Source organism: Anolis carolinensis, chromosome 2 (genome assembly GCF_035594765.1).
Source record: "Anolis carolinensis isolate JA03-04 chromosome 2, rAnoCar3.1.pri, whole genome shotgun sequence".
Classification (NCBI taxonomy): domain Eukaryota; kingdom Metazoa; phylum Chordata; class Lepidosauria; order Squamata; family Dactyloidae; genus Anolis; species Anolis carolinensis.
The window spans coordinates 7366263-7391796 of record NC_085842.1 but is presented as its reverse complement, the minus strand read 5'-3'; the positions used below and the strand labels follow the sequence as shown (position 1 = coordinate 7391796).

Below are 25534 nucleotides of genomic sequence, written 5' to 3'. Positions count from 1 at the left end.
GACTTAATGTCAGGGGAACTCTTTTACTTTGTTTTAATAAACCTTTGGAGACTTTTAAGATTGAACTCTACAGCTGAAGGATTCTTTATAGCTACACTATTAGCTATAATCAGCCCAGGTTAGCATTTGGATCCTGAGGGACTTCACTTTTGTCTTTCTCTGAGGCTGAGAGAATGTCACTTGCTCCAGACACACCAGTGGGTTTCCAAAGCCAAGTTGGGCTGCAAGCTTTGTCTTACAGAGGGACAGTACAAGGCTCAAACCATTTATACCACCAGGCTATAAGATAACTTTATTTCTCTCTGAGCATTTCCAAAAGAATACAAGAAATGGAAGAAATTTCAGTGAACTTTCTAAAACAAGCACAAAGAACTGAAAAGGAGGAAACCCGTGTGGAAACGACATCATCTCAACCATGTGGTGACAGTGCCACAAGGCCAGGACTGGGCTGAACGTACCACGTTCTCCCTTAATTGTGCCAAGAAAAGGTCCAAGATGACTTCCATCAACTGTCAGTCTAGACAAGAGAGAATCTGTACAAAGGCTAGAACAGTTTTCTGTCCACATGTGTTTCTTCATTGTGTGAGCACTCTGGTGCCCACTGAGGATCGAACTCTTCCCACACTCTTGACGTGCCTATGCTTTCTCTCCTGGAGAGTTTTGAGACCTGATTCGAGGACACAACTCTTCCCACCCTCTGAGCTTTTAGAGGCTTCTCTCCTCTGAGAGAATTCAAGGGGAGTTTTTTTTTTCCTGAGTGATGGCTTTAACACTCCAGACATTTCCACGGCTTCTTTTGCATTTGGGTTTCCTATTATTTTGTGAAGCTTGTTGTGCAACTCATCTCTACTACGGTTAGGTGGATCTGTAATTGGCTAAGCAAACGAACCCAAAGGGTGCTCACCAATGCGTCGTCTTCATCATGGAAAGAAGTGACAAGTGGAGTGCCGCAGGGCTCCGTCCTGGGCCCGGTTCTGTTCAATATCTTTATTAACGACTTAGACGAAGGGTTAGAAGGCACGATCATCAAGTTTGCAGACGACACAAAACTGGGAGGGATAGCTAACACTCCAGAAGACAGGAGCAGAATTCAAAACAATCTTGACAGACTAGAGAGATGGGCCAAAACTAACAAAATGAAGTTCAACAGGGACAAATGCAAGATACTTCACTTCGGCAGAAAAAATGGAAATCAAAGATACAGAATGGGGGACGCCTGGCTTGACAGCAGTGTGTGCGAAAAAGACCTTGGAGTCCTCGTGGACAACAAGTTAAACATGAGCCAACAATGTGATGCGGCTGCTAAAAAAGCCAATGGGATTCTGGCCTGCATCAATAGGGGAATAGCGTCTAGATCCAGGGAAGTTATGCTCCCCCTCTATTCTGCCTTGGTCAGACCACACCTGGAATACTGTGTCCAATTTTGGGCACCACAGTTGAAGGGAGATGTTGACAAGCTGGAAAGCGTCCAGAGGAGGGCGACTAAAATGATTAAGGGTCTGGAGAACAAGCCCTATGAGGAGCGGCTTAAAGAGCTGGGCATGTTTAGCCTGCAGAAGAGAAGGCTGAGAGGAGACATGATAGCCATGTACAAATATGTGAAGGGAAGTCATAGGGAAGAGGGAGCAAGCTTGTTTTCTGCTGCCCTGCAGACTAGGACACGGAACAATGGCTTCAAACTACAGGAAAGGAGATTCCACCTGAACATCAGGAAGAACTTCCTCACTGTGAGAAGGGCTGTTCGACAGTGGAACTCTCTCCCCGGGGCCGTGGTGGAGGCTCCTTCCTTGGAGGCTTTTAAGCAGAGGCTGGATGGCCATCTGTCGGGGGTGCTTTGAATGTGATTTCCTGCTTCTTAGCAGGGGGTTGGACTAGATGGCCCATGTGGTCTCTTCCAACTCTACTATTCTATGATTCTATGATTCTATGATTCTTTCCACAAGGCAGGAATATGTACAATTTCTCTTTCTATGAACATTCCCTAAGAAGACACCAAAAAACCCACATCTTTGAGGATTGATTTGCAGCTCACACTTCTCAGAATCGAGGCTTTTTGACTTCTCTCCCGTGTGGGTTTTTTAGTGGGCCTTGAGACTTGCTCTCCCGTGGAAGCTTTTCCCTCACTCCAGACATGTCTTTGGTTTTGCCTTCTAAAAGAATATCCTGGACATTTTTGAGGTCTGATTTGTAGCTCAAACTCTTCCCACTCTCTCCTTTATGACTCTTCTGGTGAGCTGTAAGGACAGCTTTAAGGCTGTAACTCTTCCCGCACTCCAGGCATTTATAGGGTTTCTCTCCTCTGTGACTCATTTCATGTCCTATAAGAGCTCTCTTTTCTGCATAACCTTTTCCACACTCCAGGCATTTATAGGGCTTCTCTCCTGTGTGGATGATTTCATGTCTCTTGAGGTTTGATTTCAGAAAGAAACATCTTCCACACTCCATGCATTTATATGGATTCTCTCCCTTGTGGGTTTTTTGATGTTCAGTGAGGACTTCTATCTGAGGGAAGCGTTTCCCACACTCCAGGCATTTATAGGACTTCTCTCCTCTGTGGGATTTTTGGTGCAGCCTTAGGCTATCTCTCCAAGTGAAACTCTTCCCGCACTCCAGGCATTTATGGGGTTTCTCTCCTCTGTGATTCATTTCATGTCCAATGAGATTTTTCTTAGCAGAAAAACCCTTTCCGCACTCCTGGCATTTATAGGGTTTCTCTCCCGTGTGGGATCTTTGGTGCTGCTTTAGGTGACTACTCAAAGAGAAACACTTCCCGCACTCCAGGCATTTATAGGGTTTCTCTCCTCTGTGATTCATTTCATGTCCAATAAGACAGATCTTATTAGTAAAACCTTTTCCGCACTCCAGGCATTTGTATGGCTTCTCATGTGTGTGAGTTCTTTCGTGGCTTTTGAGGTGTGCTTTTTGAAGGAAACATTTTCCACACTCCTGGCATTTATAGGGTTTCTCTCCTCTGTGTTTCATTTCATGTCCAATAAGACTTCTCTTATTACAAAAACCTTTTCCACACTCCAGGCATTTATATGGCTTCTCTTGTGCATGGGTGCTTTCATGGCTCTTGAGGTTTTGTCTCTGACAGAAACCTTTTCCACACTCCAGGCATTTATATGGCTTCTCTTCCCTGTGGGTGTTTTGGTGAAGTTTTAGGCTAAATTTCCAAGTAAAACCCTTCCCGCACTCCAGACATTTATAGGGCTTCTCTCCTCTGTGATTCATTTCATGTCCAATAAGAAGTATCTTATGAGAAAAACCTTTTCCGCACTCCAGGCATTTATAGGGCTTCTCTACTGTGTGGGTTCTTTCATGTCTCTTGAGGTATCCTTTCTCAGTGAAACATCTTCCACAGTTCTTACATTTATATGGCTTCTCTCCCATGTGGGTTTTTTGGTGTCTTATTAGGGTATTGTTTTTGGGATAGCATTTTCCACACTCCAGGCATTTATATGGCTTCTCTCTCGTGTGGATTTTTTGGTGTCTTCTTAGGGTATTGTTTTTGGGATAGCATTTTCCACACTCCAGGCATTTATATGGCTTCTCTCCCATGTGGGTTTTTTGGTGTCTTCTTAGGGTATTCTTTTTGGGATAGCATTTTCCACACTCCAGGCATTTATATGGCATGTCCACAATTTTATGTTTCTCATTGTGTGCAGGGTGTATACTAGATGCCTCCTTGAAGAAGCCATTCTCAGAGACAGGGCTGTTTCCCATCTCCCTGTTTTCGTCTATTGTTTGTTGTATTGTTATTTCCCTGGTGTCGACAGGGCACTGATTGCTGTTGTATCCTGCTGCTTCTATTCTCGGGCTTCTTTCTTCTTCCTTTTTACGTCTCCCTGTTTTCAGCCACATATTATTTGGAGCTCCCCCATTTTCACTCCCTTGTCCATCATCACCTTGAAAGAAGAAAGACATAAAGTAGGAAGGCATGAGAAAAGGGAAGACTGGAATCAGCCAACTACAAAAATGTTGTGAGAGGGAGAAAGAAGAGGCGAGAATCTTCGTATGAAGATTTGAAGAACTTTGAAGAACCTGAAAACCTGGCTCTTCCAGAAGGCCTTTGATGATTGACCCTTGTAGGTTCGGCCTATTTGCCCACTGAGCATAGACCCATAGGTATGCCTTCTCAGTATTACACTTAGCGCTTTCATGACTACGTCAGCTGGGTAACTACCCCTCCCTGATGACTTCGACATATTTTGCACTTTGGCCCAGATCCGTGAATTCAACTCATGTTTTTAATACCTATTTTGTATGCTGACCTTTTATGACTGTTTTTATCATTATTGTTGTTTTTATTGTTGATTGATTTGTTTTATTGCATTGTTTGCTTTTATATTGTTATGTCTGGGCATGGCCCCATGTAAGCGGCCAGAGTCCCTTCGGGGAGATGGGGCGGGGTATAAGAATAAAGTTATTATTATTATTATTATTATGAAGAACTTTGCCTCATCAAAGGAGAACTCCTTTCTGGATGATCACTCCCACCATAGTATTGTGTACAGTGGGAGGGGGTGCAACATGCAACCCGAAAACACCATGAGCCACCCTACTAAACCATGTTCAAATAAGCATTGCGTAAATGTCCCACTGAAGAGCAACACCTCAGAAGTAGGGCCCAGAGGGGAACTGTTTCTTCCAGCCTGGTTAGGATCAGAAGTGCTGGCCAAAGATGACTCATGTTCCTGAACTATGCACCAAGACGCTGATTCTTACCCAGAGAAGACACCATCCTATAATTTTCTTCCATGACCTCCCTGTGCAGGGACCGTTGATCCGTATTTAGTAAGGCCCACTCCGCCTCACTGAAATGTACAGCCACATCCTCAAACATGACCTGAAAGAAGAAAGTTGGACACACAAATCATTAGTGGTTCTACTACTGCTAAGAAGAATCCTGATCCACTGAAGTCTCAGTAAAGAATTCAAAGAGATAACTTTTAGGAGTAGCCACCCCAACTGTCGTGAGCTGGGTCTTCTAAAAAAGTAAGAAGCATCAATGATGGTATGGGAGTTCATGCAGTCACCTGCAACAGTTGTGGTATGTTCATGTTATTGCCTGAAGATGTGGGTATCTACACTTGTAGCAAGTGCTCTTAGAGGCCCATGTATCCACATATTAGGGAGGAAGAGCTTGCTTCCATCCCAGGAGAATCACACAGGGGATCTCTCTGAGGAGGAGGTCACTTTGCACACACAGGAGGTAGACTGTTGGGAGAATGCTACAGACAGAAGAAGGGCCAGGATTTATTCTGTAAATCGGGAGCTACATAATTAATTCACATTTCTTTCCAGCATCAGTGATGACGTAGACCAAGAAGTGCAACAGAGCTTGTTCCCAGGGAATGTTGAGGTGTCCTGGGAGAGTGAGCACATGGAATGGACCCTGAACATCCTCCAAGAAAGCCTGTGGTGGTGGAAGGAGGCCTCCTATGGAGGGAACAGAAGCCGTGGTTTGTGGGCCTGACAGGATGACTTGAGAGGTGTGCTGTCTCCCTGGAGCAAACATCCAAGACGTAAAAGAGAGCCTGGCAAGGCTTGTCTAGTCCACAGACCATTGCCCCTTCCGTTTGGTTCATGTCATTTTATTTAATTTATTTATTTACAGCATTTATATTCAGCCCTTCTCACCCCGAAGGGGACTCAGGGCGGATGTTGTTACTGATGATGGTTTTCAGGTGCAAGAAGCAGAAAGGGAGAGTAGCTCCCAGCCTCAGCCTGATAACACTAACGAGCCTGTGGCCTTGGAAGCGATGAGGCCGCTTCTCTAGATCGGGCTAGTCGTGTGGAATTTCGGGGGTTGTGCAGAAGTCTCAGAATAGCAAATAAGAGGGAGGTCAAATGGCAAAGAAATGCCTTCATGTTATGCTATTAAAACAGTCTGCTGAGAAGGAAATCTTCATCAAAGCAATTTCCTCGCTTGAATCAAGAACCAAGTCTGCTTTCCTGTATTATCTTGTAGCCTGGATGTATTCTCATTTCTGGGACTTGGGCTTCTTTTGAAAGGACCTTGTTTCATGCCTAATGTTTCTATGGATTTGTTTCTTATGGCCTTGTTTTAGTAACTAACTTTTGGAACCGAAATTGTACCTTTTATGAACGATCTTTTCCCTATTTCAGGCTGTGGCGCAGGCTGGAGAGCAGCTGCAATGAATCACTGCAATGAATCACTCTGACCAGGAGGTCATGAGTTCGAGGCCCGCTCGAAGCCTATGTTTGTCTTGTCTTTGTTCTATGTTAAAAGGCATTGAATGTTTGCCCTATGTGTGTATAATGTGATCTGCCCTGAGTCCCCTTCGGGGTGAGAAGGGCGGAATATAAATGCTGCAAATAAAATAAATAAATATTTCCTAATAAACTTCAAAAGACTACGTTCTGTGTGCAGCCTGGTGTCTTTAGCAACAGGGCGATCACACTGTACATATGCATGGCAAACATTCAATGCCATTAGACATACCAAACACACAGACAGAGACACAGAGGCTATTTAACATTTTCCAACTTCTGGCTTCTTGAGGGTATGCTCCATTCCGGCCACAGGAGGAGCTGCTGCTTCATAATTCACTGTGATGCCGAGCCCTTCATGGAGTACTTCCTCATCTTCCAGAACACAACACTGCTGGACATTTTTATGGTGACGTAAATTAATTAAACTAGCCTCTCCACAGAATCGGTCTCTAAATTTCCTACTTGACAGATGCAACTGTCTTTTGGGTTGCTTAGATAAACAATGAGCTGGGGCTATTTAATGGTCGGGCACTCAATCCGACCTGGGCTTCGAACTCATGACCTCTTGGTCAGTAGTGATTTATTATATGTAATGATGAATAAGGATAGTGCGATTTGTAGCCTTCAGGAGGTTACCTGGGATTTTGAAGCTATGGATAGGAAGCTGAAGGCCTTGATGCCCAGGTCGCCATTTCGTCTCTCCTCCCAGTTCCAGGAAGGGAGAGAAGGAAAAATGAATAACTGGCTTCACAGGCAATGCCACCAGGAATGAACTGACTTCCTGGACCATGGTCTGAAATTTAATGAAGTTGGGCTTCTGGCAAGAGATGCCTCTCACCAATATCAAGGGAGGGATCCCTTCACAATAGGCAAAGAGGCAGGACAGGAAGGTCTGGTTAATGTAAACGAATTTGACTCTTCAGACCAGATGAATTATAGGCAGCCCTGAGTTACAAACATCTGATTTACAAATGATTCCTAGAACAAGCATGGCTAATAAGACTTCTCATGGGTGGTTATTCCAGAATATACAATTATGTTGATCCTACAAAAGTTTGAAAATATCAGAAGTGTAAGGAACTGTGTGGGCTCTAGTGGAAGAAAACGGACGTCGGGAACAGGATTCTGAGATTTCTTAAAAGGAAACTTGGGTGGAAACAGAAGAAAAGCAAGTTCTATCTAGTTCATATGAAGTGAACAGGGAGATTTCCACAATTATCTCCAGCTCATTTCTACTGTCATCACTTTACCTGATCTTGTTGAACTGATGCTGATGCCACTTCTCCGGCATCAGAAAGAGTGGAGCTGCCACGTCTTCCCAGCACCCTGGGCTCACCTCCTGTGAAACGGCAAACATAGGAAGGGAAGGGAAGGGAAGCTGAACAGTATTTTAAAAACTCTAAAATCAGGACAGTAAATAATGAACACCATGCAGAAACAGAGGAATTTGAGATAGGAAAAAATCAGAGCCATCGAACACCTTCCAACAAAGGATTTCCCCAGGCAGAAAGCAGCCAGGCTTTGAAGCTGCAAGGCTATTCAATGCGAATCAAGGTGGCCAACGGCAACATTCACACTTGCCTCAAACAAACATAGTTTTTTCTCCCAGAGATATATACAGTAGAGTCTCACTTATCCAAGCCTTTGGATTATCCAAGCCATTTTTGTAGTCAATGTTTCAATATATCATGATATTTTGGTGCTAAATTCCTAAATATAGTAATTACAACATAACATTACTGCGTATTGAACTACTTTTTCTGTCAAATTTGTTGTATAACATGATGTTTTGGTGTTTGATTTGTAAAATCATAACCTAATTTGATGTTTAAAAGGCTTTTCCTTAATCCATCCTTATTATCCAAGATATTCACTTATCCAAGGTTCTGCCGGCCCGTTTAGCTTGGATAAGTGAGACTCTACTGTAATCCCTTCTTGCCTAGATTCCAACAGACCTCATGACCTATGACAGTGATGGCCAACCTATGACACGCATGTCAGCACTGACACACCTAGCCATTTTTGCTGACACGCTGCCGCATGCAGATTGATTGGATGACTAGATTTTTTGTGGCCAAATTTGATGCAATTTGGTCCAGTGGTTTTGTTATTTAGTCCATGGGAATTATGCACATTACATTTATTTATATATATATATATATATATATATATATATATATATATATAATTATTATATCATTCTATTATTATTGTAATATATTATCAAATTATTATTCATTATTCATGACTACATTGAAACTACAATAGAGAGAAATCAGCGTGGAAACTGCAAGAGGTACCATAGATTGTTGTACATGGAAATAATGGTAGTAAATAGTTTTTGATTTATTAAATACCGTTATATATTACAATTATATATTTTTGTTATTTAAAATATACATATTGCGAAATTATGGGTTTTTTCTCGAAGTGACACACCACCCAAGTCATGCTAGGTTTTTTGGTGAATTTTGACACACCAAGCGCAAAAGGTTGCCCATCATTGACCTATGAGGATGCTTGCCGTAGATGTGGGTGGGTGAAATGTCAAGAGAGAATGCTTCTGGAACATGGCCAGACAGCCTGGAAAACTCACAGCAACCCATTCTTGAAACATTCTAACAAAACAGCTATTCAAGACAAGCTTTTTGGGGGGACACATTGACCAAGAGAAGAAGGGATCTTGCCCAGTGGAGCAGACCTTCTGTCCTCCAAGACAGCAATGGAAACATCTATTAGGGGACATAACAGTAGACCCAAAATTTGGGAGATCCTTGAGAGCAAGGACCGAGCAAATGACATCTTACCCAGAGAGGACTCTCCTGTGTTGTCCTCTAGTCCAATCCACCCAGAAGAGAACGTCTTGCTGGTCTCCACTGGGGCCTCCTGGGCCTGAAGGACCTCTCTCTCCTGCCGCTCTTCTTCTGCCCGACTCAGGAGGAATCCTTCAGCCAAAGCCACGGCCTGGGAACTGGTCTCTGCCCCACATTCCCTCACCCAGCGCTCCATCTCCGCAGGAAGGACGGCCAGGAACTGCTCCAGGAGCACCAGGTCCAGCATCTCCGCCTTTGAATGTTCCTCAGGCTTCAGCCACAGGCGGCAGAGAGAGTGGAGGCGGCTGCAGACCTCTCGGGGCCCATCAGCCCCATGGAAGTCTGCACTGAACCCCTTCTCATCTAGAGCATCCTGCCCGGTTCTCCCCCAGGATACAACCCTTCTCCTGCCCCACGTTGTATTGGGCTCTCTTCCTCCTTCGGGGCCACATTGGTTTGGCTCCTCCATCTTCACTCTGGGCTCCAAAACAGCTTCCATCTTGGTTGAAGAACCTCTTCCCCTTTTATGCCACGAACAAAGGCTACACAAGATTATGGAGAGATGAAGTCCAAGTAAAGTACCTGCAAACCAGCAAAAGCCTAAATATCTGCAAACCAGCAAAAGCCTAAACAGAAAAAAGTGAGTTTACAACCCAATTGTGGGTGGCTTCTGTATATTTTTCCCAATGGGTGTTTCGAGATTAAATATAATGAAGCACTGCTGCGGGAATCCATTCACTTTACTTTTACCTTCCAGGTGCCGCCATATTATTATTATTGTTATTATTGTTGTTGTTGTATGACTCAGCAAACAAGATAAGACATGCTGGACCTCGTATCACAAAATCACAAGTCGAACACTTCCCAAGTGTCTAGGACTGTGTGATGTATTTTCGGCTGATGTGTGCAGATCCCAGTAGGGTGGCCTTTTGCAGTTGGCAGATCATGATTTTGTCAATGTCTATTGTTTCCAAATGCCGGCTGAGATCTTTTGGCACAGCAGCAAATGTAATATGTAATAATATTATTAATTATTATTATTATTATTATTGTATTATTATTATTATTATTATTATTATTATTACCCCTCAACGTGTGCTTTCAGCTAACCTTCCCGTTATTCTGCACATGCCTTGAGATGTATAAAAAGTCTCATTTTTCCCTTCTATATGACCCATAAAGTAAAGGTAAAGGTTTTCCCCTGACGTTAAGTCCAGTCGTGCCTGACTCTGGGGGTTGGTGCTCATCTCCATGTCTAAGTCGAAGAGCCAGCGTTGTTCGTAGACACCTCCAAGGTCATGTGGCCACTGGCATGACTGCATGGAGCGCTGTTACCTTCCCGCTGGAGCGGTACCTATTGATCTACTCACATTTGCATGTTTTTGAACTGCTAGCTTGGCAGAAGCTGGGGCTAACTGCCGTTGCTAACTCTGCTCCCCGGATCCGAACCTGTGATCTTTCGGTCTGGAAGTTTAACAACTCAGCGCTTTAACATGCTGCACCACAGGGAGCTCCCAATATGTGAGTATGTATGTATATGACCCATACATACACACCTATTCAGTGATAAGATATATAAACTAGCAGTGAAATATCACATAATTCATTTTCAGTAGAGGTTTGATATCGTGCTTGAACAGCATTTCTCTAGGAGTGGATTGTTTTTAAAAAGGAGGAAGTCTCATCTGTGTAATGTTAGGATGGATTTGGGGGCCAAAGTAATGGAAGTGGGCTGGGATTTAGGGCACTGGAAATACATTCATGTGTTCTGCCTCCATCCCCTCTTTCCTCTGTTGCCTTCCAACAGCACTGGGCTCATTCCCCCCTTTTTTCTGTCTACATATTGTTATAAAATTGTGAGTTTTTGTATTGAGCTGCCTCTTCCCCCTTTTTCTCCAGCTCTGACTCTTCCCTGTTTTCTCTAGTGACTCCCTGGCCTCGTGGGCCATCCAGCCCAACTCCATTCTGCCAAGAAGCAGGAAAAGCACCCCCAACAGATGGCCATCCAGACTGTTTCAAAGCCTCCAAACAAGGAGCCTCCACCACATTCCTAGGCAGAGAGTTCCACTGCTGAACAGTTCTCTCTCCCAGTGAGGAAGTTCTTCCTCATGTTCAGGTGGAATCTCCTTTCTTTCCTGTAGTTTGAAGCCATTGTTCCATGGCGTCCTAGTCTCCAGGGCAGCAGAAAACAAGCTTGCTCCCTCCTCCCTATGGACTTCCCCTCACTTATTAATATGTAACCCTCATCATGTCTCCTCTCAGCCTTCTCTTCTGCAGGCTAAACATGCCCAGCTCTTTCAGCCGCTCCTCATAGGGATTGTTCTGCAGAATCTTGATCATTTGAGTCGCCCTCCTCTGGACACTTTCCAGCTTGTCAACACCTTCATTCAATTATAGCGCCCAGAATTGGATACAGTGTGATTCCAGGTGTGGTCAAACCTAGAACAGGTCTGGGCAAACCTAGACCCAGGGGCCGGATGCAGTCCTTTGGACTCTTTTCTCAGGCGCTCCTCTCTCTCACCATTTTATCCTTCTTTCTCTTTTTCCTTCCTCCTTCCATCTCTCCTTCCTTCCTTCACTTTGGTCTTTCCTTCCCTCTCTCCATTCTCTTCCACCCTTCCTTCCTTCTCTTTTTCCTTCCTTCCTCCTTCCTTCCTTCATTTTTGTCTTTCCTTCCTTCTCCCTTCCCTCTCTCCATTCTCTTCCACCCTTCCTTCCTTCTCTTTTTCCTTCCTTCCTCCTTCCTTCCTTCATTTTTGTCTTTCCTTCCTTCTCCCTTCCCTCTCTCCATTCTCTTCCACCTTTCCTTCCATCTTTCCCTTTCTTCCTTATCTTCCTCTTTCTCCTTCCCTCCTTTATTTCCTTCCACCTTTTCATCCTTCCTTCCCTCTTTCCTCCTTCCTTCCTTCCTTCCTTCCTTTCTTCTTTTTCCTTCCTACTGTGAAACGTTTACCTGGGAGAAGAGAAGGTAGAGATGGATCATGAGAACCAGATGTTTCCAGATTTCCAAGGGTGTCCTATTGAGGAGGAGGGAGGGAGGGAGGGAAGGGGAAAACTGACTTTCTGCTGCTCTAGAGTTATCGCTGAGTTTTTTGTTTTTATTTCCTTGTTTTTCTTTTCTTTTTTGCTGTCTGCTGGCTGTGTGTAATAATTTTTTTTAAATTATTAGAACTTGAGATGCTGGATTTGGCCATGGTGGTCCACGCCTTGGTCACATCCAGATTGGATTGCTGCAATGCTTTCTACGTGGGGCTGCCCTTGAATACGGCCCGGAAACTTCAGCTGAACATGAGGAAGAACTTCCTGACTGTGAGAGAGCGCTGTTCAGCAGTGGAACTCTCTGCCTAGGAATGTGGTGGAGGCTTCTTCTTTGGAGGCTTTGAAACAGAGGCTGGATGGCCATCTGTCGGGGGTGCTTTGAACGTGATTTCCCTGCTTCTGGGCAGAATGGCCCACGAGGTCTCTTCCAACTCTAGGATTCTTCCAGTTCTATCAGGAGTTGGCAATACAGGGGTCTCATGGAGAGACTTTGTTCTCTCCCGCCCACCATCCCATCCTGACCAAGACCAACCCTTTTGGGGTGCAGACATTTTTTGGTCTTTCCTTCACTTTCTGCCTCCAAAAGAGAAGAGGAAAAGGAGGGAAATGCAGGGAGGGGGCTTGGGGAGAACCCCCTCCCCCTTCTCCCCTGCCCAACAAGTGGACCCCAAGTTGGAAAGTTTGCCCATGCCTGATCCTATGGACTCCTATGGATGCAGGACAAAACCCCATTGGCTTAACTTGTGAAAGGAAGCAAGTTGGAAAAGACACCTATGGAGGTTCTTCCACTCCCTCCCGGCCAGGCTGGGTCTTCTAACAAGGGGGTCTCCTACCCTCCCCCCCCAGACCCTCCCCAAATCCCACCGAGAGGAAAGAGGCCTCACCTCGTGGCTTCCAGAGAGAAGGGGCGGAAAGAGCCAGAGCATCACCTGACTCCTCTCCCTGAGACAATCCTTCTCTGGGGGCGGGGCTTCTCCTCCAGGCCACGCCCCATTCCCCTTTGGCCACGCCCCTTTTGGGGGGAGGGGTCTCCTCTTTTCTGCCAGGGGCTCCCATGAGAACCCCCTCCCTCCTTCTCTGTATCCCCCCCCAATCCAGTCCTAGGTAGGCCTCCTTGAGGCCAGGAGGAGGAGATCCAGAGACATCCCTCTGGCTCCATCCTGGTCTCCAGGCCACCCTCTCTTCAACCAAGCAAGGCAGGGTGGCCTTGCTTTCCTCCCACCCTGAAGGAGGTCCATGGAGGCCCATGAAGGCCTTGCTTTCCTCCCACCCTGAAGGAAGTCCATGGAGGCCCTTCTTTCCTCTCACCCTGAGGATGGTCCAAGAAAGTCTACCTTTCCTCCCAGCCCGAAGGAGGTCCGAGGAGGCCTTTCTTTCCTCCCACCCTGAAGGAAATCCGTGGAGGCCTTTCTTTCTTCTCACCCTGAAGATGGTCCAAGAAGGTCTACCTTTCCTCCCAGCCCGAAGGAGGTCCGAGGAGGCCTTTCTTTCCTCCCACCCTGAAGGAAATCCGTGGAGGCCTTTCTTTCTTCTCACCCTGAAGATGGTCCAAGAAGGTCTACCTTTCCTCCCAGCCCAAAGGAGGTCCGTGGAGGCCTTTCTCTCCTCCCACCCTGAAGGAGGTCCGTGGAGGCCTTTCTTTCCTCCCACTCGGAAGGAGGTCCGTGGAGGCCTTTCTTTCTTCTCACTCTGAAGATGGTCCAAGAAGGTCTACCTTTCCCCCCAGCCCAAAGGAGGTCTGTGGAGGCCTTTCTTTCCTCTCACCCTGAAGATGGTCCAAGAAGGTCTACCTTTCCCCCCAGCCCAAAGGAGGTCTGTGGAGGCCTTTCTTTCTTCTCACCCTGAAGATGGTCCAAGAAGGTCTACCTTTCCCCCTTGCCCAAAGGAGGTCTGTGGAGGCCTTTCTTTCCTCTCACCCTGAAGATGGTCCAAGAAGGTCTACCTTTCCCCCCAGCCCGAAGGAGGTCTGTGGAGGCCTTTCTTTCCTCTCACCCTGAAGATGGTCTAAGAAGGTCTACCTTTCCTCCCAGCCCGAAGGAGGTCAGTGGAGGCCTTTCTTTCCTCCCACTCAGAAGGAAATCCGTGAAAGCCTTTCTTTCCTCCCACTCTGAAGGAAATCCATGGAGGCCTTTCTTTCCTCCCACTCTGAAGGAGGTCCGTGGAGGACTTTCTTTCCTCCCGCTCAGAAGGAAATCCGTGAAAGCCTTTCTTTCCTCCCACTCTGAAGGAGATCAGTTGAGGCCTTTCTTTCCTCCCACCCTGAAGGAGGTCCATGGAGGCCTTTCTTTCCTCCCACCCCAAAGCAGTCAAAGAACATGCCCTGGCAGAATATGTAAAGCAAAGTGAAGAACCTGCTTTGATTGAAGTCAAAAATCAGAAACTCCTCAAAGCACAGCAGACAAAAAAAAAAAAACAGTACAAGAAAACCGCACTACAAACTAGAGCTGACAGCTGGCACAACAAAACATTGCATGGAAAGTTCCTTAACAAAATTGAAGGAAAAGCTGACAAGGAGAAGACCTGGCTATGGCTCACGAATGGGACCCTAAAGAAGGGGACATAAGGCCTGATCCTTGCAGCCCAGGAGCAAGCCATCAGAACAAATGCAATTTTGATTGAAATGCCAAGATTGAAAAATGAAAGCTGATGGCCCAAAATGCAGACTGTGCAAGGAAGCTGACAAAACTATGGATCATATCCTTAGCTGCTGTAAGAAAATCGTACAGACAGACTACAAGCAGAGGGACAACTATGTGGCCCAAATGATTCATTGGAACTTATGCCTCAAGTACCACCTCCCAGCAGCAAAGAACTGGTGGGATCACAAACCTGCAAAGATAATGGAAAATGAGCACGCAAAGATACTGTGGGACTTCCGAATCCAGACTGACAAAGTTCTGGAACACAACACACCAGACCTCACAGTTGTGGAAAAGAAAAAGGTTTGGATCATTGATGTCGCCATCCCAGGTGACAGTCGCATTGACAAAAAACAACAGGAAAAACTCAGCCGCTATCAGGACCTCAAGATTGAACTTCAAAGACTCTGGCAGAAACCAGTGCAGGTGGTCCCGGTGGTGATGGGCACACTGGGTGCCGTGCCAAAAGATCTCAGCCGGCATTTGGAAACAATAGACATTGACAAAATCACGATCTGCCAACTGCAAAAGGCCACCCTGCTGGGATCTGCACGCATCATCCGAAAATACATTACACAGTCCTAGACACTTGGGAAGTGTTCGACTTGTGATTTTGTGATACAAAATCCAGCATATCTATCTTGTAATAAATTGTATGTACATTTAATATCCTGCTAGCATTTGGATATCTGGAAAGGAAGACTAACATAGATTTGAAAGTAGCCACAAGGAGAATTTATTAAAACAAAAGACACAAGAGTAGATTCTTAATCAGAATATATCCCATACTGAGTAGTGTTGGAAGTCTTGGGTGATGGGTTCACAGGTGTGGAGGTAAATGAGCTTGCCATTTTTTCCATGTCAGAAGCAACTTGAGAAATTGCAAGTCCCTTCTTGTGTGAAGAGAATTGGCTGTCTGCAAGGACATTGCCCATGGGAGGCCTGGATGTTTTTACCATCCTTGTGGGAGGCTTCTCTCATGTCCCCACATGGAGCTGGAGCTGATAGAGGGAGCTCATCTGCGCTCTCCCTGGGTTGGATTCGAACCAGCAACTTTCAGGTCAGCAACCCAACGGTCAAGTCATCAGTCCTGTCGGCACAAGGGTTTAACCCACTGTGCCACTGGGGGCTCCAGTTGGCCAATTTTGTGGTAATTGTACAGTCTGTATTAATTCTTGTATGATTTGTATTTGTCATAAGTCGTTGTTGTTAGTTTCTTACTCAATAACATTTTTTAAAATTAAAAAAGAGAAAAAATATTTACATCAGTGGTGCTTGCTAGTCTTGGCAATGTATGAGTCTCTTGGAGTTGACCAAACCAAAATCCAGATATTGATTCAAATGAGTTAAGTGGCTCTGATGTAATAAGCATTTTAAAAGCTGAAGTGTTTGTGTTATGTAAATATATTGTGACGGCAGTGGTCCAACAACATGCTAGTACCTGTCTGGTTGTTGATAGCTCTATGGCAGGTGTATTTGCGTCTTCATGTCAGAGTTTAGGGTAACCGTCTTGCAAAACTTGTGGTGACAAGATACCAGATATTGTTTTGCTTGCAATGCTAGACAAGATACCTTTAAAAAAATAAAATTTAGTATACAATACACACAATAATAATAATATAACAACAACTTTATTTTTATATCCTGCCCCATCTCCCTGAGGGGACTAGGGGCAGCTCACATGGGGCCAAGCCCAACAGCATACAATAAATAAAATACAGTGGTATAAAATACACAGTATAAAAGACACAATATAAAATACAACAATATAAAATACATAACAATCACAAAGTAGATATACCATTAGATGTTCAGGACTTCTTCAGTCTCAACTGTAAAGTGTCTTTTGTCAACAGGCTGATTTTAAAAAATGGTATTTGCTGAACTAGAACACATTTCTATACGGAGAAAAGGGGTGTTTACAAAATATATTAATTTCTTGCTATTAAAAGTCCTGAATCCACTTTGTGGGTCTTTCCATACTCACAGCATTGATGTGACTTCACATCTACCTGAAGGCAAAGGTAAGAGAAATCCCAAGGTGAGGAAACCTCCTTCCATCCTCCAAGCATTTCTACAAGGGGAGGAGAACACAGCCCTGCCCCAGGTGAAGCTTTAATAGCCAGGGAGACCATTTCTACCATCTTCCATTCTGTAACCGTATTGATGGATGGGGAGGCTCTCTTCTTAGAAAACTTTCCATGAGATTTAACCTAAGGGTAGGCAACGTTTGGCCCATGGGTTGCATGTTGTCCTTGAGGCCAGGAAATTTTGAAAATGTCCTTTTCAAGCAATTTGTGGCAATTTTTTTTGCCCCCAAGCTAGCAAAGCAACCCAAACAATCTGAAGCTGTGGAAGATTGATTCTCCTACCTTGCAGAGCATTCCAGTCCTCATCCAAAAACTTAAAAATAGGCTTGACAGGTCAGCCAGGCTGAATTGGTTTGGGCACAGCTGGACCATGAAGGTTTTGCAATGCTATTGGGTCAGGGATGGAGCTTTTGTCTATTGAATGGCAGAGGATGCCTGTATATCTGACTGAGCATATTGTTCTATGTCTTAAAGTTGTTTCAGATGTTTGGGGTTGACTTGGCAGGATTTGTCCTGAGGGGGGTTGACATTGGCCTTTGTGATGACTCGATACAACCTGCTCGTGGCCAACCAGTGGGCTTCCAGGGCCAAATAGGGCTTCAAGCCCTGATTTCCAGAGGGACAGTCCAATGCTCAAATCGTTACACCATGAGGCCATAAAATACCTTTATTTCACTGCAAAAGGACAGAAGAAATTAAGCAAATTTCAGCTGACATTCTAAAACAAGCACAAAAAAGAACTTACATCCAAAAATGAGGAAAATAGTGTGGATACGACATCATATTTGCTGGTGAGGCATCGACAATTCCACATGGCCAGTACTATTCCTTAAAGTGTGCCAAAAGAAGACCCACTTTTTTCGTGTTGGGAGCGACTTGAGAAACCGCAAGTCGCTTCTGGTGTGAGAGAATTGGCCATCTGCAAGGACGTTGCCCAGGGGATGCCCAGATGTTTGATGTTTTGACCATCCTTGTGGGAAGCTTCTCTCATGTCCCTGCATGGGGAGCTGGAGCTGATAGAGGGAGCTCATCCGCGCTCTCCCCGGATTGGATTCGAACCTGGCAGCCTTCGGGTCAGCAACCCAACCTTCAAGTTGCAAGGATTTAACCCACTATGCCACTGGGGGCTCCGTAATATTAGTAATACTATTACAGTATAGTGGTATAGTACAATATAGTAATATATAATGCTTATATTGTACTATAATGACGATATAATATATTGTATGTCGGCAACCCAACCTTCAAGTCACAAGGCTTTAACCCACTGTGCCACCGGGGGCTCAGTTTTACACTGATCAAGAGGGAATCAACACAAAGACCAGAACGGTCTTCTGTCCAGATGTGTTTTCCTCATTGTGTGGCTATTTTGAAGACTGAACTCTTCCCCACACTCTTGGCAGGCGTATGCTTTCTGTCCTTGTGAGTTTTGAGACGTGATTTGAACATAAAACTCTTTCCAGATTCTAGACATTGATAGTTCTATCCTCTGTGATGCATTTTATGTCCAATAAGATATTTCCTCTTAGTAAAGGCTTTACCACACTCCAGGCATTTATATGGTTTGTCTCCCATATGGAGTTTTTGGTGGACCTTAAAGCTTTTTCTCCTACTGAAGCTCTTCCCACATTCCAGGCATGTGCATGGCTTTTCTTCTATATGAATATCCTGGTGATTTTTGAGAATAGATTGGCTGCTAAAGCTCTTCCCACACTTTAGGCAACTATAGGGTTTATCTCCTCTGTGATTCATCTCATGCAGGGAAAGACTTCTCTTGTAGATAAAGCCCTTGCCGCACTCCTGGCACTTATAGGGTGCCTCTCCCCTGTGGATCATCCCATGCCCAATGAAACTTCTCTTGTCAATAAAGCCCTTCCCACACTCCAGGCATGTATATGCCTTCTCTCCTGTGTGAGTTTTTTCGTGTCTGCTTAGGGCCCCTTTTCGACGAAAGCATTTCCCACACTCCAGGCATTGATATGGCTTTTCTCCGGTGTGAGTTATCTGGTGTCTGCTTAGGGCTCGTATTTGACAGAAGCCTTTCCCACACTCCAGGCATTTATATGGCTTCTCTTCTATATGCATTTTTGTGTGTGTGCTTAGAGCTCCTTTATGATGAAAGCATTTCCCACACTCCAGGCATTGGTATGGCTTTTCTCCCGTGTGAGTTATCTGGTGTCTGCTTAGGGCATCTTTTTGACGGAAGCCTTTGCCACACTCCAGGCATTTATACGGCTTCTCTGCTGTGAGGATATTCTGGTGCTTCCTGAGGTTTGCTCTCCGACGGAAGCTCTTCCCACAGTCTAGACATGTCTTTGATTTATCTTCTATATGACTATCTTGGACATTATTGAGGTCTAACTGGTAGCTAAAACTCTTCCCACACTCTCCTGTATGACTGTCCTGGTGAGTTATAAGAACGGATTTAAGACTATAACTCTTCCCACACTCCAGGCATTTATAGGGCTTCTCTCCTCTGTGATTCCTTTCATGTCCAATAAGAGTTCTCTTTTCAGTAAATCCTTTCCCACACTCTAGGCATTTATATGGTTTCTCTCCCAAGTGGGATTTTCGGTGTCTTCTCAAACTTCCTTTACGAGGGAAACATTTTTCACACTCCGGGCATTTATATGGTTTGTCCATTATTTGTGGTTTTTCATAGTTTGTAATGAGTATACTAGATCCAAAGCCTTCTCTCAATTGTTGGCATTTAGCTTGTCCTTTCTCTATATCGTTTGTGATACAGAGGCATGATGACTCATTGAAGAAGCCATTCTCAAAGATAGGACAGTTCTTGATCACGCTGCTTTCGTCTACTGTTTCTTGGATTGTAGTTTCCCTGGTGTGGGGAGGGCACTGGTTCCTTCTATAGTCTTCAGTTCCCATTTCCAGGTTTCCCTCTTCCCGGTCTTTATATCTTGTTGCTTCCAGCCACACTTTACATAATGCTCCCCCAGTTTCACTCTCCTTTCCAGCACCATCTTGAAGAAAAGAGAGAGAAACTATGACGGCATAAAAAAAAAACAGAAGCATGATATCCATCAACTACCATCCTAATCTCAGTCCTGTTATTCATATTTCCTTCAGTTTTTAAACAGATTTTTCACTTTCAAAGAATCTTTTTCATCATGTAATAATAATTTTAAATTTTAAATTAAATTTTCCTGTTTTGTTAAACAACAGCAGAGCAACAGAATTATGATCCAAAATTGTAAAACAGTCGTGACTCTTATTTTACGAGGTAATATTTAAATATCAAAAACATATCAGTTCTGGAGAATGACCTGTTTTCCTAAGAAGAAAGAATTTTTGCTTGATTAAAGTTGCATTTGCAGACAATGTAATATAACCCTTTAACTAAAAATAAATAAATTTGGGGAGTTTTCTCCCTGCTCAAATTAATTTGATTTGTTTTGCCCCAATTTTCTAATGTATTAAGATCATTTTGGATTCTGGTCCTGTCCTCTGGGATATTAGCTAACTCTCTCTAAATTCACCTGCAAATTTGATTAGCACCCCTCGATCCCTCCCCACACACTGTAACTGGAGTCTCCATGTGAGCTCTGGTTTGCAAGGGAGAGTGGCAGACAAAGCTCAGTTCAACTCCCCCACCGTCTTTCTCTAGCTGCCTCCCAGATTCCCTTTCTTCTCTGTGATCCTTATGACCATGCAAGGTCTAGTTGTAGGGAAGAGGGAGGGAAGAAGATGGAGGAGGCGGCTAGCAGAAACTCGCTTCCCATCTCTTACCCTAATTGCCCTCTCAGACTCCTCTTCAATATAACCAGCCTTTGGTTTTGGAAGGGAGGAAAGATACTTTGGAGGGATGATGGCTAACTTGCAAATAATCAAATAGTCTGCCCATAGAAAAATCACAGAATAATTCAAGATTGATAAAAACCTGTTTAAACTTGTAGTAATTGAATCAGATTTGAAAGTTCAGTTTCATCCAGGGGGTAATCATTTGATTTTTAAAAATGATATAACATGGAGGAAGAACAAGAGAAAGACTGTATGGTTAAATGGGCTCAAAATATAGTTACACACATTCTCCTGAACAATGGGAAAATGTTTGAATTTATGCAGCAAAACTGCAGAAACAGGTGGCATTTCTGACCAAGATGCAGAGGGATTCTTACCTAAAGAAGCCAACATCTCATAATTCTCTCTCATGACCTCCCAGTGCAGGGCCTGTTCATCCAGATCTAGCAGGACCCACTCTTCCTCACTGAAATGAACAGACACATCCTCAAAAGTCACCTGAAACTGGAGGATTAGGACACACAGGTCAGCAATGCTTCTTGCATTACTAGGCATATTTTTTCCCAGTTAGAGAATTAAGACAGTTTGCAACAGATTCACAAAATCTAGAAGTTGAAAAAGCAATCGAGCTATCAACTGTTAGGAGTTCTGGAAGTTGAAGGCCAAAACATCTGGGGACCCACAGGTTGAGAACCACTGACTTAAAAGGAAGCTTGGGCAACAGAAGCAGAAAACAAACCAATGAAAGAAACTATCCAGGCACATGATGTGGCCCTGGACAATTCCAGAATTATCTCCAGTTCATTTCTACTTCCATCCTTTTACCTGATCCTGTTCCATGGAGGCCCTTTCTCCAGCTTCAGAAACAGATGAGCTTCCTAGGATCCTTGGTTCCTCCCCTATGAAATACCAATGAAGGGAAGGGAAGAGAAAGTTAATTTCTATATTTTGTCTCCCTTTTAGGTTTACAATTTTAAAAGACTCAAAAAGGAACTGAAAGAACTGACAATGTTTAATCTGGCATAAGCATTCATTCAATGCAGCCAGTTTCATACAATACCAGCATGCATCTAAATATTCTAATTGCTATTTTTAGAAATGTTCTAACAATCCAGCTATTGAAGACAAGTTTATGGGGGTATAATCAAAGACCATATATTTGGGGGAACCTTGAGAGCGAGGACCAAGCAAAAGGGAGGCCTCTCACCTGGTGGAGCAACGCTTGTGTCCTTCTCCAGCTTGATCCACCTGGAAGTGAAGCCCTGGCTGGTCTCCAATGGGGTCTCCTGGGCCTGAAGGACCTCTCTCTCCTGCCGCTCTTCCTGCAGAACTTTCTCCTCTTCTGCCCGACTCAGGAGGAATCCTTCAGCCAAAGCTACGGCCTGGGAACTGGTCTCTGCCCCACATTCCCTCACCCAGCCCTCCATCTCCGCAGGAAGGACGGCCAGGAACTGCTCCAGGATCACCAGGTCCAGCATCTGGGATTCTTCTCTGGCTTCAGCCACAGATGGCTGAGAGAGTGGAGGCGGCTGCAAACCACTCGGGGCCCCAAGGCCTCCTCATAGCGGAAATGCTGAAAGAGCTGGCACTGAAGGTATGAACGTAGCAGACTGCTTTCCAGGTTGTGCTTCCAAAGGTCCTTCCAGAATGCTCCACCACTCTCTGCCTCAATAGCAGAAAATGCTTATAATTGGAAGCCAGCTGGCTCTTGCCTTTCCATCTTTGTTCAGTGCTTCTCAAGTGCCTCCAAAGTGGATGAAGAGTTTATCCAAAGGCAAGAATATAATACACTGAAAGTGCCTGAAAAAAGAAAACAAGATGATAATGAGGCTCTCATAATGAGGTTTTTGGGGCAGGATAAATGTTTGACTATGAATGTTAAATAGATGGCTGGCTTCTCGGTATGGATAGAGAGAAAAAACCTGGATTCAAGGAAAGAGTCCTGAACTTCTCACAGAACAAAGACAGGGTCCTCTCAACTGTTCCAGCTCCCAAATCCCTCCTCTTATTTTGTGAATCCCCTGCATTCTCAAACTTTGGCTGGATTTACACTGCCCTATCTCCCAGGATCAGATCCCAGATTATATAAATTCCACTGCCATATAATCTGGGATAAGCAATGCATATAATCTCAGATCAGATCCTGGGATAAAGGGATAGTGTAGAAGGGGCCTCAGGTGCTTCCAAAGTGGATGAAGAGTGTATCCAAAGGCAAAGATAAAATACACTGAAAGTGCCTGAAAAAAAGAAGATATCTCTTATTTTATGTATTCCTCCGATTCCCTTGTTTTCTCAAACCTAATCTTTTGACTATGGTTATAGCAATGCTTCCCCACTGCAGGCCCCATAGCTTCTACCCAAGAGATTCTGTTGCCTGAAGCTAAAATCTAGGAAGCCTCCTTTTCTTGACCCTGCAAGAGAAACAGAAGGATCAGCAAAGGGACTCTTCCATTGAATGCAGGGATCCCTTGGCTGGCTTCAGAGGGGGCTCCTGATCCCCTCCCTCCATAAAACAAGGAGGCTTTGAGTCTGCCTCCATTGCTGCATTGCAAACTCTGCAGGATCAAACTCCTCAGAAGACAACAGTGGCAACCATTAGATGCCCATACAAATCAATATAAAACAGCACATAAAACAGTTACAACTATTAAAATAAATTGTAAATTAAAATATACGTTTCAAACATAAAATCAGATCCATTCATCCTCACGCTTTGTCCATAGTTCGGTCCGTGTCATCTTTGCCATTTATTGATTAAAAGCCTGGGCATACAGCCATGTTTTTAGGGCTTTTCTCAAGCCCAAGAGGGTTGGGATTTGATGCATCTCTCTTGGGAGGGTGTTCCACAGCCGAGGAGCCACCACCAAGAAGGCCCTGTCCCTCGTTCCCACCAGCCGTGCCTCCGAGGCAGGTGGGACTGAGAGCAGGGCCTCTCCAGATGATCTCAGAGATCTTGCTGGCTCATGGGAGGAGATACGTTCAGACAAGTAGATTGGGCCAGAACCGTTTAGGGCTTTATAGGTCAAAACCAGCACTTTGAATTGGACTCGGTAGCATATCGGCAGCCAGTGGAGCTGGCTTAATAAGTGGGTGGTACGTTCCCTGTAAGTCACCCCAGTTATTAATCTGGCTGCCACACGTTGTACTAGTTGGAGCTTCTGAGTCTTGGATAAGTGAGACTCTACTGTATATCAACCCCACTTGCCTAATTTCCAACAGACCTCACAACCTGAGAGGAGACATGATAGCCATGTACAAGTACGTGAAGGGAAGTCATAGGGAGGAGGGAGCAAGCTTGTTTTCTGCTGCCCTGGAGACTAGAACGCGGAACAATGGCTTCAAACTACAGGAAAGGAGGTTCCACTTGAACATCAGGAAGAACTTCCTGACTGTGAGAGCTGTTCGACAGTGGAACTCTCTCCCCCGGACTGTGGTGGAGGCTCCTTCTTTGGAGGCTTTTAAGCAGAGGCTGGATGACCATCTGTCGGGGGTGCTTTGAATGCGATTTCCTGCTTCTTAGTTGGACTGGATGGCCCATGAGGTCTCTTCCAACTCTACTATTCTATGATTCTATGACTGCCACAGTGAGCGAAACGTCAGGAGACAATGCTTTTGGAACATGACCATACAGCCTGGAAAACTCACAGCAACCATTCATTATTATTATTATTTTACAAGGGGTTCTGGAAAGACTTGGGCTATATTTCCACCATTCCTGATTTAGATATGATTTATTTTGAAACTTTCATCTTTGTATAGTTTTTGAAGCAAAAAACAAAATAGCTGCTGTCTGTGTGACTAAATGAATATTGTAATTTGTTATTGCAATGCTCCCCCCCCCACACTTTTTGCAGGCCCCACAGCTCCCAACCAGGGTATTTTGGTGCCTGAAGCCAAAAAACAAAATAGCTGCTGTCTGTGTGACTAAATGAATATTGTAATTTGTTATTGCACTGCTCCCCCCCCCCCCACTTTTTGCAGGCCCCACAGCTCCCAACCAGGGTATTTTGGTGCCTGAAGCCAAAAAACAAAATAGCTGCTGTCTGTGTGACTAAATGAATATTATAATTTGTTATTGCAATGCTCCCCCCCACACACTTTTTGCAGGCCCCACAGCTCCCAACCAGGGTATTTTGGTGCCTGAAGCCAAAAAACAAAATAGCTGCTGTCTGTGTGACTAAATGAATATTGTAATTTGTTATTGCAATGCTCCCCCCCCCCCCACTTTTTGCAGGCCCCACAGCTCCCAACCAGGGTATTTTGGTGCCTGAAGCCAAAAAACAAAATAGCTGCTGTCTGTGTGACTAAATGAATATTGTAATTTGTTATTGCAATGCTCCCCCCCCCCCCCCACTTTTTGCAGGCCCCACAGCTCCCAACCAGGGTATTTTGGTGCCTGAAGCCAAAAAACAAAATAGCTGCTGTCTGTGTGACTAAATGAATATTGTAATTTGTTATTGCAATGCTCCCCCCCACCACTTTTTGCAGGCCCCACAGCTCCCAACCAGGGTATTTTGGTGCCTGAAGCCAAAAAACAAAATAGCTGCTGTCTGTGTGACTAAATGAATATTGTAATTTGTTACTGCACTGCTCCCCCCCCCCCACACACACTTTTTGCAGGCCCCACAGCTCCCAACCAGGGTATTTTGGTGCCTGAAGCCAAGGCCTGGGAGGCCTCCTTGTCCTGATTCCAGCCCCTCCTCCCTGCCCCCCTCCCCTGCCACCCCCAAGGCTGTGCCGCCTGAGCCTTCCTGGCGGAGGCCCCCTCCCCTGCCTGCTGGCCCAGCCCCTGACTGGCCGCTCCCTCCCCGCCCTCCGGCCCTACCTGTCAGCCCTGAAGGGAGCCTCCAAATCCCCTCAGAAGACGACGCCTGCGCCCAGAAGACGTTCCTCAGGAGAACCACTTCCGGCCCCGCCCCCGCCAAGCCCTCCGAGGAGTATTACAGAGGAAACC

The 25534-nt window shown here is 44.9% G+C and overlaps 2 protein-coding genes across 2 annotated transcripts; both read right to left on the bottom strand.

Moving 5' to 3' along the window:
• Window positions 1–265: 265 nt before the first annotated feature.
• LOC103281285 (zinc finger protein 708) lies at window positions 266–13018 on the bottom strand. The gene is made up of 5 exons (XM_062972969.1): window positions 12977–13018; window positions 9048–9635; window positions 7491–7579; window positions 4729–4849; window positions 266–3908 (listed from the first exon to the last, which is right to left on the bottom strand). The coding sequence occupies exons 2-5, from the start codon at window positions 9550–9552 to the stop codon at window positions 2038–2040; spliced, it is 2586 nt and encodes an 861-aa protein (XP_062829039.1). The 5' UTR covers window positions 9553–9635; window positions 12977–13018; the 3' UTR covers window positions 266–2037.
• Window positions 13019–16343: 3325 nt separating this feature from the next.
• On the bottom strand, window positions 16344–25524 carry LOC103281279 (gastrula zinc finger protein XlCGF26.1). Its single transcript, XM_008122538.3, has 5 exons — window positions 25406–25524; window positions 21788–22380; window positions 21406–21479; window positions 20958–21084; window positions 16344–19802 (listed from the first exon to the last, which is right to left on the bottom strand). Exons 2-5 carry the CDS (start codon window positions 22056–22058, stop codon window positions 18304–18306), a joined length of 1971 nt encoding a protein of 656 aa, XP_008120745.2. The 5' UTR covers window positions 22059–22380; window positions 25406–25524; the 3' UTR covers window positions 16344–18303.
• Window positions 25525–25534: the final 10 nt, after the last annotated feature.

Bases quoted from the DNA above. Each gene is read 5' to 3' on its own strand.
- LOC103281285 (XM_062972969.1), bottom strand. From the start codon at position 9,552: ATGGAAGCTGTTTTGGAGCCCAGAGTGAAGATGGAGGAGCCAAACCAA. The intron at 4,850-7,490 runs GTAAAGTGATGA...TTCTTCTTTCAG, and splicing joins CATCAGTTCAACAAGATCAG to GTCATGTTTGAGGATGTGGC. The intron at 3,909-4,728 runs GTAAGAATCAGC...TCTTCTTTCAAG, and splicing joins TAGGATGGTGTCTTCTCTGG to GTGATGATGGACAAGGGAGT.
- LOC103281279 (XM_008122538.3), bottom strand. From the start codon at position 22,058: ATGCTGGACCTGGTGATCCTGGAGCAGTTCCTGGCCGTCCTTCCTGCG. The intron at 21,480-21,787 runs GTGAGAGGCCTC...GGTATTTCATAG, and splicing joins CACAAGCGTTGCTCCACCAG to GGGAGGAACCAAGGATCCTA. The intron at 19,803-20,957 runs GTAAGAATCCCT...CTTTTCTTCAAG, and splicing joins TGAGATGTTGGCTTCTTTAG to ATGGTGCTGGAAAGGAGAGT.